Raw genomic sequence first — 20,233 nt, 5'->3', positions numbered from 1 at the left:
GTGGGCATAAAAACCGATAAACCGATCAAACCGATCGAACCAACCCAAACCGAACCGAAAAAGAGTGTTTTTTGACCAAACTGAAAAAGTCAAATCTGGACCTGAACCGAACTGAAGGTCAACGGTTCAGCTCTCGGTTCTAATTTTTTCAGAACCGGTGGACCTGAACCGAACCGGTTAATATTTAAATATATATAATTTACACGTGGCCTCATGTGATTGGCCATAAAAAGAGGAAGTGTGAGAGTGCTTGCACCAGATCCCTTACGCAATTTTTTTTTTGCTGTAACCCTCACACACACGCTACTCTCTCAGTCTCTCTCTCTCTCTCTCTCTCTCTCACGAATCTCACTCAGTCTTCTCTTCGTTGTAATTTTTCTTTTCGTTTTGACCTAACACTAAGTGGCGCCTCACCTCTCTCTGTCTCGACCTGCCTCCTCCCTTAGATCTTCAATCCTCGAATAGCACCAGCACCACTACTCTCTCAGTCTCTCTCTCTCTCTCTCACGATCCTCTCACTCTCAGACTCTCAGTCGATCAGCCATCGCGCCTCTCTCAGTCTCAGACTCTCTCACGATCCTCGCTCTCAGACTCTCAGACTCTCAGTCGATCAGCCCTGCATGCAGCGACAGGTCAGCTTCTCTTTCTCTCATATGTTAAATTTTTTCCCAGTTTTTTGTTTTGCTCCGCTAACTCTCTCTTCTTATCTCGATTTTTCTATGTTTCTCAGTTTGTGATCACCATCTATTCCTCTCCTCCGATTTCTTCTATGGGTTTCTCTCTCAAATCAGTCAAAGGTGAGAGCATCATCTTCCTTTGAATTTAGGGTTTATTCTAAATTAAATTTATGGTTTATTTTCTTTTAAATTAGGCTTGTCGATTTGGTGGTTGAGGTTGATGTGATGATATATTTTTTCTGTTAAGGTTTTAGGGTTGTCAAATTAGGGCTGCCACCAATTAGTTTATGCTATGTTGTGATGATTATTTGAAAATTGAAATTGACAAAGAAATTATGATTTGTTAGTTTCATTATATAAATTAGGGCTGCTAGCATTTAGGTTCTTCTGTTAAATTATTCTAATTAGGGCTGCTACCAATTAGGTTATTCTGTTAAATTATACTGTTGTGATTATTTGGTTCTGTCCTTGGTGGTTCTGTTTTGCTAAATTAATTTTTGTTTTATGAAATTAGGTTCTGTCAAAGTACTAGGTTTTGTTTCTGCTGCTGCCATTCTGTTGTTATGCTACTGTATTAATTATGTTTATGTTTCTTTTTGTTAAATAGGTTATGCTACATACATGCTAGGTCTGTTTTGATTGGTTAGTAACGTTAGTTTCTGTTTTTTCTTTTTGTTTCTGTTCAAAGATGATCTTTGCTAATTGGAGTCTGTTCTGAAATTTTGGGGTTCAGTTCAAATTTTGGTTTTAATTTTAGGATTTTTAGGGTATTTGGTTTGAATTTGGTTTGAATTTATGAAAGGAATGAAGCTTGTTTAGAACCTAACCCTATTTTTGTTTTCATTCACAGTTGTTTAGCATCTCTGCTGCTGAGCTTTGAAAGTTTCGAAAAGCTTTTGCTTAAATGGAGGTAAATAAGTTTTTTGAATCTGTTTTGAATATGTTTTGTATCTGTTTTGAATCTGTTTTTTGGATCTGTTTTGAATTTGTTTTGTATCTGTTTTCATTGACAGTGTGTGATTTAAATCTGTTTTGTATCTATTTAAATCAGTTTTTTGGATAATATATATGTTGTAGTCTGTTGATGGATAGGAAACTCTATTTAAATCTGGTTTTTGGATAATATATATGTTGTAGTCTGTTGATGGATAGGAAACTCTCTTTAAATCTGGTTTTTGGATAATATATATGTTTTAGTTTGTGTTAATTCTTGTAAGTGTTGTGTAGGTTGTTTTGTTAAGGCTTTTGGAAGAATGGATGCAGCAGATTTTTTGCAAGGATATTATCTTCATGTGTATTTTTGTGATGAGTTGTAATCATTAATTTCATAAGTTTAATTTGGTTTGTGTATTATTTTTTGTAATGGTTTGTAAGAGATTATATTTCCTTTTCTTGGTTGGTTGGTTAAATGTGTGAATGTGAGATTCATTTAGTTTAGAAATTTAGATTGGAATGATGGATTTTTATAGGTTGAATTTACATAATTTCAGGTTTTGAAAGATAAGTAAAAAGTGTTTTGGGCTTGTTCATAAGAATTTAATAGGTTTTGGCAATTTGACGACAAAAAATGTGTTTTGGCTGAATGAAAGTAAATCTGATTTGGGCTTTGTTTTGATAAAAAAAAAATGATTTGGGCTTTGTTTTGATAAAAAAAAAAATGATTTGGGCTTTTTTTTGGCGAATTAAATAAAATTTGGGCTTTTGAAAATGTTAAAATTGGGCTCAAGCCCAAACCGATCAGAACTCAGAACCGACCCGAGAACCGAGGCCTATTTTTAGTTCGGCCCAATTTCGGCTTTCACCCTAGACCCGACCCGACTCGAGAACCGAGCTCTCCATCGATTTGGCTCGCGGGTCGGCCAAATTTTGACCCGACCCGAACCGTGCCCAGGCCTAGTCCCCATTAACAATTTAGAATTACAATATATCATTAAATGCATTCCTTTTTTTTATTTGATTTAATATGGGTATAATTGAAAATTTATACAAACTTTGTTTTCCATTCACGCTCAAAACAAACATGAGAAAAGAAATAAAGTGATATCTCCCGATTACTTTCCCAGCATTACCAAATGTGGGAAATGAATCTTCCATTTCTCATCCTTTGGGAAATGACATGGGAAATGATTTCCCCTCAAATTCATTCAACGAAAAAAAAAAAGGGTATTAATTAATTCCATCTTCATGAACAAATGGGAACTAGGAATTAGTTTCCAATATAATCATGGCAAAAAAGAAAGAGAAAATTAGGCCCCAATTTTGACTTTGAGCATATACGTAGACAAATTAATATACCTAAAAAATAATATATTTATTTTTACGTAATTTAGTTTTTTTTTTTAAATACAAAGGATATGGGGAGGAGAGTTTATTACATAAATGTAGGCTTTTTACATAATTCATTAGGGTTCGAACATGTGAGACTGAGGCCCCGTTTGGGATTGCTTTTTTTTTTTCACCAAAAACCTGCTTCACTTTAAAGTTAAGTAGTTTAAGGTGTTTGGTAAAAAGAAAATATCCCGATTATTTTAAAAGCAATGGCCTTTTGACAGCAGCTTTTAAAAGTAGGCCCTAGGTTGCTTTTCAAAGCTGCTTTCAAAAGTAGCAGAGATGAACATTTAATGGATTTTTTTAATTCCCAAAATACCATCATTCATTTTAAAAAATGACACCACCTCCACTTCCACATCCAACTCCACCACTTGCACCACCATATTCACTACCTCCACAACCACCGCCACCACCACATCCTCCTCCTCCTCATCCTCCACCACCACCACCACAACCACCACCTCCTCCACCTCCTCCACCACCTCCACCACCACCTCCTCCTTCACCTCCACCTCCACATCCACAACCACCACCACCACCACCACAACCACCACCTCCTCCAAAACCTCCAAATTCACCACCACCACCTCCACAACCAACATCACCACCACCACATCCTCCTCCTCCTCATCCTCCGCCACCACCACCTCATCCACCACCTCCACCACCACCACCACCACCTCCACAACCGCCATCCCTACCACCACCACCTCCACTCGATCACTACAACTACCACCACATAATTAGTACATAACACTTTTAACATCATGTCTATTTTAGTCATTATTCATAGTTACAACAATTTTATATAAAAATTTACCAAACGTTTTTTACACTACTTTTTGTACTAATAGCACTTTAAAAATATTGTTTACCAAACATGGAGCTGCTTTACTTTACAGGTAATTATTTTCAAAGCACAGCAGAAGCAACTTTTTTTAAAAGTGACAACAATCCCAAACTAGGCCTGAGACCACTAGTCTACAAGTCAAGACCCCATTAATTAATTTAGTTTTAATAACCCTACAAACACCTACTTGTATGTTCATAATTTAGTAGTAATGTATATACGAATATATAAAGCCAAAGTATCGCGCATATATATATATATATATATATATATATATATATATATATATATATATATATAATTATTTTTAAAGTATCAAACTCCAACCGCCACTCCAGTGAATGAAAACCATAGATGATCCTATATATTTGACATGTGGTGAGCATCCAATGTGTATCTCAATTGCATGTGATATGTACACGTACCTAATGTTTGTGCGCGTGTGAGGTTCAATTTGCACTCATTTTCAATTTGTCTGTTTGTTTATTTGAAATTTCTAAAAATGAAAGACACGTGATTTGTTTGTTTGTTTTTGAAAGAGACATATCATGTTTCTAAAAATTTCTGAACATTGCACTGTCTATAAATACACATGCAAAATGAACTCTATCCTACACGCAATTATATTCCAATTTGTAACACACACTCTCCCTCCCTCTCTCTCTCTCTCTCTCTCTCTCTCTCTCTCTCTCTCTCCACCACCATGGATTTTACAATTTCCCCAATCCAAATTCTTGAAACAATTTTATCTTTGCTTCTTCTCTACGTTGCCTTGAGAATCACAGCTCACACTAAGAAGAAGATCACTAGCACAAAGACGACCGTGATGACCAAATTAGTCCCCCAACCCTCTGGAGCATGGCCCTTCATAGGCCACCTCCCTCTGCTACGTGGCAAAGACCCAGTTGCCATAACCCTGGGAGCCATGGCCGATGACCATGGACCAATCTTCTCCCTCAAGCTTGGCCAACACCAAGTGCTGGTCCTCAGCGCCTGGGAGACAGTCAAAGAATGCCTCACAACAAACGATAGAGTTTTCGCCACACGAGCAAGCATTGCAGGAGGCAAGTACTTGGGCTACGACAATGCACTTTTTGCCCTAGCCCCCTACGGGCCGTACTGGCGCCACGTCCGCAAGTTGGCCACGCTGGAGCTCCTCTCGACCAAAAGAGTCGAAATGTTGAGCCACGTTAGGACCTCGGAGGTTGACTTGTTCATCAAAAATCTGCTCTCACTTTGCACGAAGAATGACGCGGGCCTCACGCCAGTGCATTTGAGTGAGTTAATTGAGTTCTTAACGTTCAACATAAACGTGAGGCTGATTGCTGGGAAGAGATTCACAGTTGAGCAATATAATGAGAAGAACAGTGAGGCTTGTCGTTTTGAAAAGGCTGTAAAAGAGGCTTTGTATCTGTTTGGCGTTTTTGTTTGGTCAGATGCTATGCCGTGGCTTGAGTGGCTGGACAGCTTGTTTGGGCATGTGGGTTCCATGAAAAGGTGTTTTAAGGAACTTGACTGTGTACTTGGGACATGGCTTGAAGAACATCGCCAGAGATCAAGGCCTCAAGGCAAGATGGATAGGGTTGAAAGTGACTTGATGGATGTGATGATCTCCAGCTTGCAAGAGGAGGAGGATGTAATTTCTGGCCATAGCCTTGATAATGTCATCAAATCAACAGCACTGGTAAGTTTAATTTAGTGTAACAATATAAAGCTATTTGTATTAATTATTATACAAATATTAATTGTTTTCCTTAATTGCTTTTGGCAGGTTCTAATCCTAACTGGCACAGAAAGTACATCCGTCACTCTAACATGGGCACTCTCCCTACTACTGAACAACCCAAAAACCCTAAAAGCTGCCCAACAAGAACTGGACATCCACGTAGGAAGAGACAGATGGGTTCAAGAATCAGACCTCCCAAACCTCAAATACCTCCATGCCATTCTCAAAGAAACCCTACGCGTATACCCACCTGGCCCACTCACAGGCCTGCGTGAAGCCACGGAGGATTGCCACCTGGCAGGCTACCACGTGCCCAAGGGCACTCGTGTACTAGTCAACATTTGGAAACTACAGCGGGACCCGCGCATGTGGGCCAACCCAAGTGAATTCCAACCCGAGAGGTTCATGAACACCCATGCTGATGTGGAATTCAAAGGTCAAAATAATTTTGAGTATATTCCGTTCAGCTTTGGGAGGAGGTCGTGCCCTGGCATGGTTTTGGGGCTGCAAGTGGTCCAATTAATTCTGGCTCGTTTGGTTCAGGGTTTTGATATGAGTAGGGTTGGTGAGGAGGCAGTGGACATGCGTGAAGGTCTGGGGCTTGCCCTGCCCAAAGCAAATCCGCTGGAGGCTTTGCTATCTCCACGCCTTCCTCTTCACCTCTATAAATAATGTATTTGAAGAAGTTGGCAGCTTCAAACGTGGGCATGAAATGTTATAGTTCACTTGATCATATATTGGTTATATAATAAATTCACTTGTGCCCAATATGTAACGTTATGAATTTTAAGTAAGGAGCTGAAGATATAGGACAACGTTAATCTTGTAAATGGCTTCATGTACGTATACGTATGTACACTACACTCTCGTAATATATGAATGCATTAATATTTTGTCACTTCCATTTATTTAAGAGATGAGATGAGATGAGAGCGAGAGTGAGAGAGAAAAGAAAGGACATAGGGCCATTCACAATTTTGCATGAATTTGTAAGAATTTGCAAGTCTTTTGCAAAGAAATAATTCTTAAAGAAACAAAAACATGGACTTTACAGACATTAACTCACCGATTGGAAGTTGGTGGTGGAGCTGTCAATGTCTTTTTTTTTTTAAATGTGTAAAACATTCACATTAACCTCATAGACGGTGTCCGGGTCCACCCATTCTTGTTTGGTAATGTGTTCTTGTTGGCCTGTCATGTCAGCTACAGTTTGAAAGACCGATATACTCTCAATCATTCAGGGGTTTTGGACAAAATCTCAAATCAAACTCAAATATATAATTACGACACTTGGCTCTATTAGGAGAATTACTCTCATTATAGACTTGTATTGTAGGGTGCATTTTTGCTCACCACTTTAACCATAGGTGTACTCTCACCACCATCCTCAATGCTTGACACGTGTCCATAGGTATAATCATGATTCTATAAATACAAAGCAAAAGTTAACTATGGTTATGTCTATGGACATGTGTCAAACATTGAGGATGGTGATGAGGATATACCTATAGTTAAAGTGGTGAGCAAAAATGCTCCCTTGTATTGTATGGGTGCGTACACTTTTATTCCTACATCACTTATCACGTTACGTGTTGTATACACCCATGTGAGTTTTACCAAGTCGGTGGACTAAGTCATGATTGAATCCTTTTTTTATTTCGGATATTAAGTCATATACTCATTTGTAGCACTAATAATATAGATAAATCCTACATCATTTAATTTCTATAAACTAATCCAAAAAAAACTCAAAAAATGACAGTTGGCCCTATTGAATTTAATTATGAAATTACTTTGATGCCCTATTGAGTGTTTTGGGCCTTTTTATGAGGTTTTGGAGTTGTGTTTGTTTTAAGAAATTAATAACAGTTTTGTAATTTAAAAGAAGTTAAAAGTTTTTTTTGTTATGTTGTAAATGGGTTTTGTGTGTGTTTCTAAAGTCCATTTCATATAGGGTGTTTTTTTTCTTAATAATTTGGGCTCCCATATTGGGTATAATTGTAAATCTCTCCTTTTCTTTTTCTTTTTTATGATGATACAATTCGTCTTCTTTTGTTCTTCAAGATTTTAGGAAGTGAAAAAAAGTTAAAAATATAATAAAATTGCCGGGTGTAAATTAGCAAGTGCTAACGAACTCATAGTTCAATGTTAAGAGTATTTGTCGCAGATCAATAATCTCGGATTCAAGCCTTAATGACACCTCCTTGTACCCTTCCAAACTTTAATAACAAAAAGAAAAAAGAAAAAAGAAAAAAGAAAAAAAGTAGCGACTGCCTTTTTTCTTTTTCCTTTTTTGTTAATTGGGCTAGTTCAATTGGATCGAAAGAGATGGGTAGCCCATTAGATAATCTGAATGGGCAACAAAATTGGCTGAACTCCCAATCTAAAAACGTTCTACAGGGTCCAATTTCTACTTGCCCGGTGAATAGAATCTGGAACGAGGAAGTAATTGACTGTTGGGGGAACTCAGACACTTTGAATCTCCCAGGAAAGAAATGGCTGCCAATTTCTGGACGTCGTCCCACTAGTATGTATTTCAAAACCCAATAATGTTTTCCATGTTTATGATTTTTGTTGTGTGTTTTGCTTTTCCTTGTTTCTGATTATGGGTTGTTTGTTTTACGCAGCAAACAGCTTTTCGACCAGGAAGATGTGGATGTGGTCTTCCCACTTGATAAAGAGAAAGGCATCACTCTTGAAGACTTCAAGCTCATAAAGATGCATATGGCCAGCTGTATTTTCCCTTTCTCTCTCCCCTCTCTTGTTGGCTTTGGTTTCATATTATGTTTCTGTTTTGATTGCCATGAATTGGGTTTTTGTTTTACTTGTTTTTATAGGATTTTAAATGAGTTTTGTTATACGGGTTTTTGTTAATTTTTTGATAATATCTGTGCTTGATGCTGAACTGTTACATTTGGATTGAACTTTCTTCATTTCAATTGAGCTTCTTATGCCCCTCCATTTAAGAACTTGACTAGAGATGAAAAACATTATAAGTTTTGACAGGAACAGGATCCCAATATCAAGAATGCCTAAACGAGGAAATGAAATCTACATTTGGGATCTTTTTAACCGGATTGAAACTGTAGAAAAAACTAATAGTTCTTCTATCATGTGGTTGTGTGTGTTGGTGATTTGCTAGATTTTCATTTTCCTTAGAAGTTGTCATATGGAGCTTTGGCTTTTTACCATCTTACGAAGTTCTTATTTTTTGGTATTTCTTTGTTGAAGTGATGTTATTTGTGATGAATATCCTTCAATATATACCATATTACTCTTTTTTTATGTACTGCTTATGACTTATGTTTTGTATATCTTTACTATAAATTAATAGATTTTTCCTCTTTCTTTTCTTTCAGATATATCAAAATTGGCACAACATGTAAAAGTGAGGCAAAGGTCGAGCTGATTGCTTCATTTACTTGAAGTGTAGGAAATTCTTAATTTACTTCTGCCTATTTATCTGATCTCTTATTTACTGGTTTCAGGGTTGTAGCTACTGCAGTTACATATATGAGACGAGTGTACACCAGGTATCTTAACTAATTATCCAATAGTGGGAGAAAAATGCTCAGTCACTAACCATAACTTCATGGTTCCTTCCTTATTTGAATGTATGGGTTGTTCTCTCGTGGAAGTTCTGAGAGGGTTGTTAACTTATCCCCTAAATCCTGCATTTCATGTTTGAGTCTGTATCTGTTAAGTTTCTCTCATTTGTTTAGCTAAGCCAGATTTTTATGCCTCTTAACTGATTTTGTCACTGAGGTTCATTTTGACGACGACAGAATAAATAACTAACAAGCTAGGCATATCCTCAAATCAAGACCCAATCATGATTGCACATGTCCATTGCTTGTTTATGTGTTCATGTTTACATATTGCACCCTGCTTATTAATGACGTGCTGTTAAGATGTGTATTCAAACAGTCCTTAATCATATAGTTAATTTAATTCTTATTCCCCCAAACAAGTTCAGTATAATATGCTGTTCATTCTCACTTGTATGCTGGTTACATTGTTCTCATCTGTTGTGATGTTCACAACTCTATTTTGCCCCAGTTCATTATACAGCTACTGTTGACATTCCTTTCTCTAGGCCTGGGGTTTAGCTAACTATCATTGCAGGACTTCAAAGTCTAGATGTACATAACTTCTATTTATTGCTTCAGGAAGAGTATGTCTGAGTATGACCCACGTCTTGTAGCTCCAACCTGCTTGTACCTGGCATCAAAAGCAGAAGAAAGCACAGTGCAGGCTAAACTTCTCGTATTTTACATCAGAAAAATATGTAAGTACTTGTTACTGAAAATAATAGATTACTTCTCCAACTTTTGTTATGATTTACTTAATGTGAAGCACTCACAATTTACCACTATTCTGTTACAGATTCTGATGAGAAGTATAGATATGAGATCAAAGACATACTGGAAATGGAAATGAAGATTCTAGAAGCTCTCAACTATTATTTAGTTGTTTATCATCCTTATCGTTCATTGTCTCAGTAAGTATTCTGTAGAGATAAATCCTTGTTTATCTGCCTAGTTCCCACCTTATTTAAGCTCTACAGTTTGCTTTATTTTGTTTCCCTCCATTGTTACTCTTAAACCTTTCAATTCCTGCAGATCATGAGTGGTTGGCACCCTTGTATTTCTGCAAATATGTATACAGTCCAATTTAGTGTCATAGTTTTTAGCATACTAATAGAAGTCCAACTTTTAGTTTGCACCTAAAACTGTTATGTGTGATTCTGGTGATGCCATAAATGTTCTTCTTATCTAGCTCACTCTCTCTATGTTGATAGGAAACTATCCTCTCTTCACTAAGAAGATTCTTAAGAGCATTTCACTCCATTTCTTTCCAGGTTGCTTCAAGATGCAAGCTTAAACGATATAAGTATGACTCAGTTAACTTGGTAAGAGCCCAATCTCCGGAGTGGTTTATTTTCTGAAGGTGTGATACATATCTGCATGCATATCTAGCTGCTATTTATTTATACGTATCTTCAGAAGGCCCACAAGTCATAGCCTTGTTATTGGAGGGTTTCTCTATCTTTAGTCTCTGCTTGTTGTGAAGGGTTTTCATGCAAAGATGCTTCCAAAATGAATGGAAGACTTGGCCGAGCTGACAAAAGATGTTCTGTTTTTCTGTGTTTTCTGTATAAGCTTGAATTCACAGAATGCTTCTTTGGCGTTTTGGATGAGTGAATTTTTGTATGTAGACGTTCTGACCGTTTTTACTCTTTAGACGTAAGGTAACCTTGACATGTTGATATACACAGGGGAGTAGTAAATGACACATACAAGATGGATCTTGCACTCGTACATCCTCCACACCTGATTGCTTTAGCTTGCATATACATTGCGAGCGTACTTAGAGAGAAAGATACCACAGCATGGTTTGAAGAGCTCCGTGTGGACATGAATGTGGTAAGTCTTTCGGACGTTTCTACATCCTTTCATTACTATCTGTCTACATATTTCATGCTCTGTGTGAGGCGTGACCCTAATTTGGCACATCAGTTGACTGAAGATATTAGATTAATTATGAGGCGTTCTCTCTATTCATACCCTGGGAATTAATTACGATGGATATTCTGGCAGGTGAAAAACATATCAATGGAGATATTAGATTTCTATGAAAACCACAGAATGATCCCGGATGAGAGGTTTAATGCTGCTCTCAACAAGCTAGCCTTCAAACCCTAGATGGCTGGGCAAGCCTTCGTGCTAGAAGATTGTAAAGCTTACTGAGAAACCAATTGAATTGAATGAAGAAAAATGGCCGTTGTGCTCGCAGCAGTGTAACTATCAATGTATCTTTACATGTACTTGTAGATTTTCAAGAAGTTGAGTATATCAAATCTATCATTTCCACACCTCAATAAACATTTTGAGTCACATGGGATTTTCCCTGGCTTCATTGGTACACTCCTTTCAAACAAAATTACTTAGCAAAGACAAAACCAGAAACACAGAGACTCAAAACCACAAAGACAAAATATGATTTCATATCACTCTTGATTTTGCTTAGCCTTTTCTCTTCTTTTTCGCCTGCTGCTTCTCTGTAATTGCACCAAATTCAAATCATACTATAAAAGTCAGTAATCTTTGAAATACAAAGAAAAGAGAAAAGAGAAAAGAGAAAAGAGAGAGAAATGGGTGAAGGGTAGAGAGACTAAGAAGACTCAGTGCCTACCTAGTCTCCTCTTAGCTTCAGATTTAGCAAAGAACTCCTTCCACTCATCTGTTAAGACGAAAACTGGGTCATCATCCTCTTCCTCTTCCTCTTCAAACCCAACAACATCACCAATTTCACCATGCTTCTGTTGCTCCTGCAATTCTCTGTCACCAAGAACCAACTAAAATGATGAGAAACCAATATAGATGGTGAAGTTGAAAACTTGAAATGGGTTTAGGGTAGAATCGTAATTGTACGCTTCTTCGTACCCGGAAGTCTCTGAAATCGAATGGGTTTGAAAAGGAGTAGCAGCAGCGGCAGAGTGTTCTGGGTTTTGAGGAAAAGGCGCAAAATTGGTGTGTACGTGGCAATTGAAGAGGGTGCGATTGTTCTGGTGATAAAGATGATGGTGGTGGTGATGGTGAGGGCAGAGGAACAAGGGATGGTGGTGGTGGTGATGGTGGAGATGGTGGTGGGGATGGTGAAGTAAGCACGGTCTCCATGGCCTGCATCCATGTGGAGGATCCATGGGTTCTTGGAAGAGTGAGATCAATGATGGCCAGGGCAGCTGCTAGAAATCAAAATGTCAAGATTCGAAGACCCGAACTAGATAATGGGTTGAAAGAATGGGCTGGCCAATGGGTAGGGCCAATTTGGCCCAACTCAATATTTTTCTTTAACTTGATGAACAATGGGCTTCTATTTGTCAATGAAGGAGAATGGGTTGATAGATGAGAGTAGAAACAAGAAACGGATTTGAAGAAGTTGGTGTGGTGAGAGGTTCAATTCAATCATTTAAGAGCACTTCCCTCCATTTGCTATGGTAAAGGGTAAGGGGAGGCAATGGCTATTACTATTCACATGAATAGTGGCAGCTTTTGCAAAAAGCTTGTGATGTTTCCACCCATTGCCATGACAACCACTATTCACATGAGATATGAGGAGAGGAATTTGTGTTTTGGTGTGGGAAGTGAAAAATATGACTAAGTATTTTTTTTTTTTTAATTCTGAAATTTTTAGTATTTTTTTTTAAAATAATTTTTGTTTTTAACGTTATCGCTGACGTCAGCAAACCCAAGCTAAACCAAGGGCTGGTTTTGCCTGAAGGCCAGCCCAGGTTTGTGGAGCCCACCCGCAACCCAAGCAGCTGTTGTGTAGATACAGCTGCACCAAAATGGATTCAGTTGCATCCTCAACTTGTGATACTCGCAAGTGCACGAGCCGTTGGTAGTTTAGCATATGTAAGTGCGAGGTCGATCCCACGAGGATTGGTGATTGAATGATCCAATTCATTTCCCTACACAAAACATAAATGAAAACAAAAGGAAATAAATACAACAAGAAAGAAAGAAAATAACTAACTCAAGCAGATAAGTTCCCAAGTTCAATTTAGATTAATGGATTGATTCTAGCTAAAGTATGATTAAGCCATGGTGTGTGGTCATAACCTTGTGTTCCTAATTCCCTAATTTGATCATTTGTTGTCTAACCTAAAATTAAGCATTAGGAACCCATTAAGCATAGAAGAACATTTTAAACAACCAAGTATGTATCTAATCCCTGTTGTCGAATGTCCATACATACTCTTCCTATTCATAGTTCAATTCGAATTAAAGCATGGTGTATACTCTTAATTCAAACCAAGATAGCTAACATGCAAGCCTAAATGGTGATCAATCATTCAAACTAGCATATTAACTTATAAGCATAATGAATAAGAACAAAAATCATAATTGAAACTTGGAAACTAATCAAACTTGAAACTAAAGAAAAGAATTTACATAACAATGAAAATTAAAGTAGAACTTGGAAAGACTTAAAGAGAATTTCAGCACAAATATTTCATTACAACAATTGAAAACTAGAAAGAGAAACTAAGAGAATTTGAGGGAGAGAAGGGAAGGGAGCTCTAGAGAAGTGTTTGAGAGCTCCCCCCCTTGGGGTGTGTTTACAAGCTTGGGAAACCTCACTATATATAGGCCTAAGGAAGCTGAAAATCTGAATTAAGTATGGCTAATGCATACAACACTTGTTTTATAAAATCTGAAATGGTTGATGCACTTCACTAATGCATACAACACTTCCATTATAAAATCTGAAATGGTTGATGCACTTCACTAATAAATCCCACCAGCAGCCCTAGCTCATCTTCATGTCACCATGACCAAGCTTCCAACCAGAAATAATAGCTCATCCTGAGGTCAGCATGACCAGCAACTTCAAGGGCTTACGAATTGGGCTTCCCTTAAGCAAATTAAGACTTTAAGCACTCAAACTTGAAGTTCAGAATGTCTTCTTTCCAGCCATATATCATTTGGGCCAATCCAAGGTCGGAGGAGGAAGTTAAGGCCAAAACAAATTGCTAACTCATTTTGCGCGCTGATAAAATCCATCCTGAGCATGACTCTGTGTTTGCTAGGTAACAGACTCCATATTTATCCAATGGGGCTGAATTTTGGATATGTTATATTACACACCCATTGGAACAACTTTCATGAAGAATGTGGCCTCATCTGAGCTATGTAGGTTGCTAAAACAAAGCTTGCAATATGACCTACGAAACTGAGCTGGCAGGGGACTGTAGCCAAAATTGAGTTTGTCTTTAAGCTCTTCATCCATTCATCCAAATTAGGCCCTAACATGCATGGATTGCATCATTTACTATCCAAAGCCCTCATTATTACCTAAAGCTCAATGAACTGAAAGATAAACACAAAAAGGATTAAAAGCACAAGTTTAACTCAAAAACATAACCAAATCATAAGCTAGAAGGGTACAAAATGATATGTAAATATGCACCGATCAGCAGCGTTTGTCCGTTGGAAGCCCTTTTTGGGCCTAACCTCCCCTTGCCCGGGCATGCTGGAGTTGCTTTAATGTTGAGGTGAGGAGTTTCTTTATCAGACAACTATCTAAGGGAGTAATTATAGAATATTATGGTAGTATGATTATGTGGTACATCTTGTACATGTGTTATAATATGGGTGGACAACATGGTTTATTTTCTCCCATTTTAGAAAATAGTATCAATAAATACACTTATATTATAACACATATACAAGATGTACCACGTGACCATACTACCATATTATTTTATAATCACTCCTATTAAAGTCATCTCAGTGCTATATCCTCAAATATAATCCAAAATCCCCAAAACCCATCTTCAAGAGTAAGCTACACAAAGGGCTACACAAGGGGCCAATTCCTAAAATGAGGGCCACATGTGGCCCTTTGGCTAGCCTAGGCTAAATACTTGGATGAGGCCCAGCTAGTGACGTCAATTAGTTTTTTTATATTTAGAAAATTTGAAAAATTCTAAAAAATTCCCATATTTTTTTTGTATAAATACCTACCTCGTTCTTACATAATTTATGACAGCATCTTCATCATTGTACATACTATCCTTCCTCAATTTCATCATTTTACATAATTTTTCACAATATCTTCATTCTTTTACAAACTATCCTTCATTTTTTTCATTTAAATTAATTTTTAAGTTGTTTTTAGAACAAGAAAAAATTTAATCATAAATTTATAGGGCTAATCACGTGCCGACACGTGGATGTAAAAAATTCTATTCCACAATAATTTTCTGAAAAAAATGTATTTCAAATAGGATATAAATAATAGTTTAATTAAATTAACTAATAAATTTACATCATATACTAAAAACTATTAAAATATTAAAATTAGCCATTTACTGATGGAGATGGTTAAAATGTAGCCTATACTATTCCTTATAAAATTATTTTTTAAAAGGCTAAATATAGCCTTCCCCACTCGAAGATGGCCTAAGAGCAAGTCCACCTCGAAAGGCCAAGGCAAGGCAAGGGCTGCTACTATTCACATGAATAGTGGCAGCCTTGCCTTTTTCGGTTCCACCCCAAAAGGCTAGGGCAAGGGCAAGAAAAAAAAAAGATTATGCAACAAAATATAAACAATTTAGAAATGTAAGAAATAAAATGATTATGCAAGAAAAAAAATAAGTATGGAAGAAAATATAAAAAATTTACAAATGCAAGAAGAAAAAAAGAGATTACAATTTACAAATATTGGAAGGAGAAGAGTTTGTATGAGGATTTGGTGTGGAAAGTGAATAAAATATGTATTTATAGGGAAAACGTCCATAATTTTTTGTATTTTTTTCACTCATTGACGTCAGCGTGACATCAGCGCCTTCGGGCTGCAGCCCAAGCGGAATTTGCATGTGGGCTTGCCAGGATTGGTGGGACCCAGGACTTGCCCGGACTGGATTTGTTGCGGTGGAGGGGGAATTGGGCTGTCGGGGGGCCTTTTGCCCAGGCAAGGCCCTTGCGCTGGACACGCTCTAAGGGCCCTCTTCGTTATAGCATCCATGATTCTTATCTTTTCCATGGTAGTGTAAAATTTATGTCAAGGATACTGAAACCCTTGATCTAGTTTAATCCTCTAACTCGTTTCTTGGCACCCAATTTTTTTTTTTTTTTCGCTTGAGCTAACCGCAAACTCTTCAAGCAATCCAAACTTTATTATGCCACAAATAACATTAGATCCATTGGAACAAAGAGATATAATTTTGGAATAAAGTTAATATATATGACTTTTTGTAGAACCTCTAAGCACCACTAGCTAATAAGATAGAATATACATGGCTTTGCTCTCCTTAGATCCTCTAGCAAAAAGTTCATACGCAATGATTTTCGTAAAACCCTTGACGACCACTAAGATTTGATGATAGAATGGAATAAATAAACTTTATACACAAAGATCCATTGACCATAAAGGAAACCCACCAAACCAGAGTATAGATCCAAGATATGCGGTGGGTGAGAGTTCTTAATTTCTTCGTTTTGGTGGGTTGGTGGAACGTAAACGTACCACTCTTCTACACCAATCCCATATACCATTTGGTAATTTCTGGCATGGTGTTTCTGACTTGAAGCGTCAAATGTTCTAATAATTTTTTTGTCTATATATTGATTGATATGACACAAGAGAACAGAGCAGACATAGCAGAGAGAGAGGGAGGGAGAGAGATAACGAAATAAAAAAGAGGAAAGAACCGTGTGGTTAGTTGTCAGCGACCCAGGTCCTCCGGTCCCGTATAAAAAAACGCAGCCCCAAAAGCCCAATCCACAGCCTCCCCCACCTCATGTGGGCAATTGGGTCCCACATTCCGATTAGAGACGAAGATCCACACATTCAAACGTCGAACTGGCAACCCTACGTTTCATTCTCACATCCCCCTAAGGCCTTAGCCTCCTCCTCCTCCTCTCTTTATAGCTCACTTCGTTAACTGAATAGTTTGATCATCTGGGTACCTCGGGATTATTGGTTTTGCGAGGATCCTATCGTTTGGTCATCTGGGTAGCTTTGGTTTTTAGTTTTCTTATTGATTCATTACTGGTTTTGGGGAAAGATTTGATTTTTATTTCCTGTGACCCACCTTTCTTCTGTTTAAGTGGGCACCTTTGATTTTGATTGATTTCGTGATTTGAATTGTCGTGTCTTTGGGTGTTTGAAATCTGTAACTTGATTTGCGATCTGGGTCGGTGCTGGTTTTTGTGGTCTGTCAATGGGCGCTTTGGATGAGGGGCATTTCTGCTCGGAACTTGAGAATGGAGTGAAATTGGGTTGCATCGACCTGAGTTTTGAGGAAGAACCTGAAACCATAGCTATTGAAGATGCTGTGAAAGTTCTCATGCAGGGTCTGGGAGAGGATGTTAACAGAGAAGGTTTGAAGAAGACGCCTCTTCGCGTTGCCAAGGCCCTTCGGGAAGGAACAAGGGGTAACTATTTTCTCAGCCTTGTTCAGTTATAGTTTGTTTACCATTTGAAATTTGGGAAGCTTGCTACTTTAGTTCCTAGAGTCTGTTTTCTTTCCTGTTGTGTTAATAACATGGTGGGGGCATGGTTCTAAATCATTCTTTCATTGTATATTGATTTGGACAGCCTTTTCATTCGTTATTCTAATGGCTACCAATTATTGAGGTTTGAGTAGTTCGTTAGCTGTTAGGATTTGATTCAAGTTTGTCAGCACTTTAATACACTTTGTTTAATATTATAAAATTCTATTTGCGTGTGCGGATGAAAAAATGTTTGTTGTCTTAGATGGTGACAGTAGTGTATACTTAATTTGCTTGGCAAGTCTACAGGAGCCTGGTACGAAAATGTTTGTTTTGCAATCCTCGTGGGCATATATTGGTAAAAATTCCTTTCATGTTCTCTCTTTCAAGCTGCTGACATTGCACCCATGGATGAAGTTGGACATTTTTAGCAAGGATACAAAATACCTTCCTCTCACCAACCTGCCTCCTTATTGTCCTCAAAGACTCTGACCTTTCAGATGTACATGATTCATTTTCTTTTTGTAATTTCTTTTATCTTTGTTTTCCTTCCCAAACTAACGGGTCAGAACCATCTCATAGAGAGCAAAGCATGGAGCGTGTTTATGTTGGTGGTGCTGATTTATTTATGCAGCATAGATCATGTTTCCTGATTCAATCAAGTATTTTTATGTGGGTGGTGCTGATTCCTCTTAAAGTATTCTCCTGAAAACAAAGATATGCATACTGATTTTAAACCCTCAATTCTTTTCCAGGTTACAGACAAAAGGCTAAGGACATTGTGCAAGGTGCTTTATTTCCTGAATCTGGTCTCGACAATACAGTTGGTCATGCTGGAGGGGCTGGTGGACTCGTGGTTGTTCGAGATCTTGACCTCTTCTCGTATTGTGAATCTTGTATGCTACCATTCCAGGTTAAATGTCATGTAGGTTATGTCCCTTCTGGTCAACGGGTTGTAGGCTTAAGCAAGCTCTCTCGAGTAGCTGATGTGTTTGCAAAACGCCTCCAAGAGCCTCAGCACCTAGCAGACGAAGTGTGTTCAGCTTTGCAGCATGGCATCAAGCCAGCAGGTGTTGCAGTTGTACTCCAATGTTTACACATCCATTTCCCAAATCTAGAATCAGCTTTTCTTGACTCGAACCACCAAGGATGGGTAGAGTTACTGGTTAGTTCAGGTTCAGGAGTTTTTGAGAATGAAAATGCCAATCTTTGGGCAGATTTTTTGAATCTTCTGAGATTCAGAGGTATAAATGTCGAGAAAAATCGCATGAGAGACTCAAGCGATCAACACTGGTGTCCATCTCGATCCCCCTCAGGTGCTATTGCTGCCTCCAAGATTGAATCAGTTAATCAGGGTATGGTCACTGCAGTAGCTTCAATTCTTAGGTCGTTAGGTGAAGACCCATTAAGGAAGGAGCTTGTAGGAACACCTGCTCGTTTTGTGAAGTGGTTGATGAACTTCCAAACTAGTAATTTAGATATGAAGCTGAATGGCTTTGTTTCTGACAGGGTGGATCCTCAAAAGCTCAATGGAGATGGCTGCAAGGAAAAGAAAATCCGCTCTGAGCTGAACTTGTCATTCTGGTCGCAGTGTGAGCATCATCTACTTCCCTTCTATGGTGTTGTGCATATAGGATATTTGTGCACTGAAGGATTCAATCCCATTGCGAAATCTCTTTTACAATCGATTGTATGTTTCTACGGTTTCAAGCTCCAAGTACAAGAAAGACTCACCCGACAGATAGCAGAGACTGTATCATCACTGTTAGGCGGAGATGTGATTGTGGTTGTGGAGGCTAATCACACCTGTATGATCTCGAGAGGCATCGAGAAGTTTGGAAGTAGTACAGCGACAATTGCTGTACTGGGTCGATTTTCGACTGACCCTGCTGCAAGGGCTAAGTTTTTGCAGAGCATTCCAAACACTGCCGTTTCAGGACGATGATCCGAGTTCATCCATCTATTAAATGTCTATTTCTTTCAAAGTCATTTCTTTGCATTGGATTTGCTGTTAGCCATGGTGCCAGCATGACAGCGATAAGTCGAAGATCAAAGATCAAAGATCAAAGATCATCCTTTGGCCAATCTGGGTCTTGCCCATTTTTGTGATGGTGCTGTTGAAGTTTCAGTTGAAGGTCCAGACTGTCTGGTAACACAGGATTCTAAAGTTTTGTATTTTTATCATCCATTGTCTGTAGCATAAGCCCTTGCAAGATTCCAAGGCGCGTCTTTGTTTTAAAGATTATATATTTTCTCATGTATTTTTTTTTTCCTATTTTTTTGGAATACGAAGGATATTCAATACGAATAATACGCTTGATAGTTTATTACATTGATTCTGTTTGCTTATCAATTTCTTTTACACTGATTTGTTTTACTTACAGGCTGTGGGATTAATTGTGACCAGGGCAGGGAAGGCTCCGTCTGGCTTTTATTCACTAAGATTAGGTTAAAGGGCGTTTTGTGGAAGTTGAGGGCATGCAAGTATCGGATAACATGGAAAAAAAATGTACTTCCAAGGTAAAAAGGTTTTCTGTACAGAATCCAAAATCAGTAAAATAGAAGAAAAAAAAGAAAGGAGAGATTGCTTGAGGTGAAAGAGATTCACATACACTTTACCCCTTACGGGCCGACCCGGTGTGAG

At 38.1% G+C, this 20,233-nt stretch overlaps 4 protein-coding genes and 1 long non-coding RNA gene across 5 annotated transcripts; 4 read left to right on the top strand and 1 right to left on the bottom strand.

Moving 5' to 3' along the window:
* The first annotated feature begins 337 nt into the window (after positions 1 to 337).
* On the top strand, positions 338 to 2,120 carry LOC110773871 (uncharacterized). The gene is made up of 4 exons (XR_015826533.1): positions 338 to 632; positions 731 to 797; positions 1,528 to 1,587; positions 1,905 to 2,120. It is a non-coding gene; the product is annotated as an uncharacterized LOC110773871 (long non-coding RNA).
* A 2,347-nt stretch (positions 2,121 to 4,467) lies between these two features.
* On the top strand, positions 4,468 to 6,482 carry LOC110756978 (dimethylnonatriene synthase). The gene is made up of 2 exons (XM_021958486.2): positions 4,468 to 5,542; positions 5,630 to 6,482. Exons 1-2 carry the CDS (start codon positions 4,562 to 4,564, stop codon positions 6,254 to 6,256), a joined length of 1,608 nt encoding a protein of 535 aa, XP_021814178.2. The 5' UTR covers positions 4,468 to 4,561; the 3' UTR covers positions 6,257 to 6,482.
* Positions 6,483 to 7,950: 1,468 nt separating this feature from the next.
* LOC110757029 (cyclin-C1-2) lies at positions 7,951 to 11,469 on the top strand. Its single transcript, XM_021958546.2, has 9 exons — positions 7,951 to 8,111; positions 8,212 to 8,318; positions 8,944 to 8,983; positions 9,073 to 9,117; positions 9,754 to 9,872; positions 9,971 to 10,085; positions 10,446 to 10,496; positions 10,863 to 11,010; positions 11,185 to 11,469. The coding sequence occupies exons 1-9, from the start codon at positions 8,080 to 8,082 to the stop codon at positions 11,287 to 11,289; spliced, it is 762 nt and encodes a 253-aa protein (XP_021814238.1). The 5' UTR covers positions 7,951 to 8,079; the 3' UTR covers positions 11,290 to 11,469.
* On the bottom strand, positions 11,420 to 12,345 carry LOC110757030 (uncharacterized). The gene is made up of 3 exons (XM_021958547.2): positions 12,031 to 12,345; positions 11,780 to 11,925; positions 11,420 to 11,645 (listed from the first exon to the last, which is right to left on the bottom strand). The coding sequence occupies exons 1-3, from the start codon at positions 12,288 to 12,290 to the stop codon at positions 11,611 to 11,613; spliced, it is 441 nt and encodes a 146-aa protein (XP_021814239.1). The 5' UTR covers positions 12,291 to 12,345; the 3' UTR covers positions 11,420 to 11,610.
* Positions 12,346 to 16,395: 4,050 nt separating this feature from the next.
* LOC110757024 (GTP cyclohydrolase I) lies at positions 16,396 to 19,919 on the top strand. Its single transcript, XM_021958538.2, has 2 exons — positions 16,396 to 17,532; positions 18,345 to 19,919. The coding sequence occupies exons 1-2, from the start codon at positions 17,319 to 17,321 to the stop codon at positions 19,532 to 19,534; spliced, it is 1,404 nt and encodes a 467-aa protein (XP_021814230.1). The 5' UTR covers positions 16,396 to 17,318; the 3' UTR covers positions 19,535 to 19,919.
* Positions 19,920 to 20,233: the final 314 nt, after the last annotated feature.

The sequence above is a fragment of the Prunus avium genome, chromosome 8, assembly GCF_965620075.1.
Source record: "Prunus avium chromosome 8, drPruAviu1.hap1.1, whole genome shotgun sequence".
NCBI classification, from domain to species: domain Eukaryota; kingdom Viridiplantae; phylum Streptophyta; class Magnoliopsida; order Rosales; family Rosaceae; genus Prunus; species Prunus avium.
This window is presented reverse-complemented; position numbering and strand designations above follow the sequence as displayed.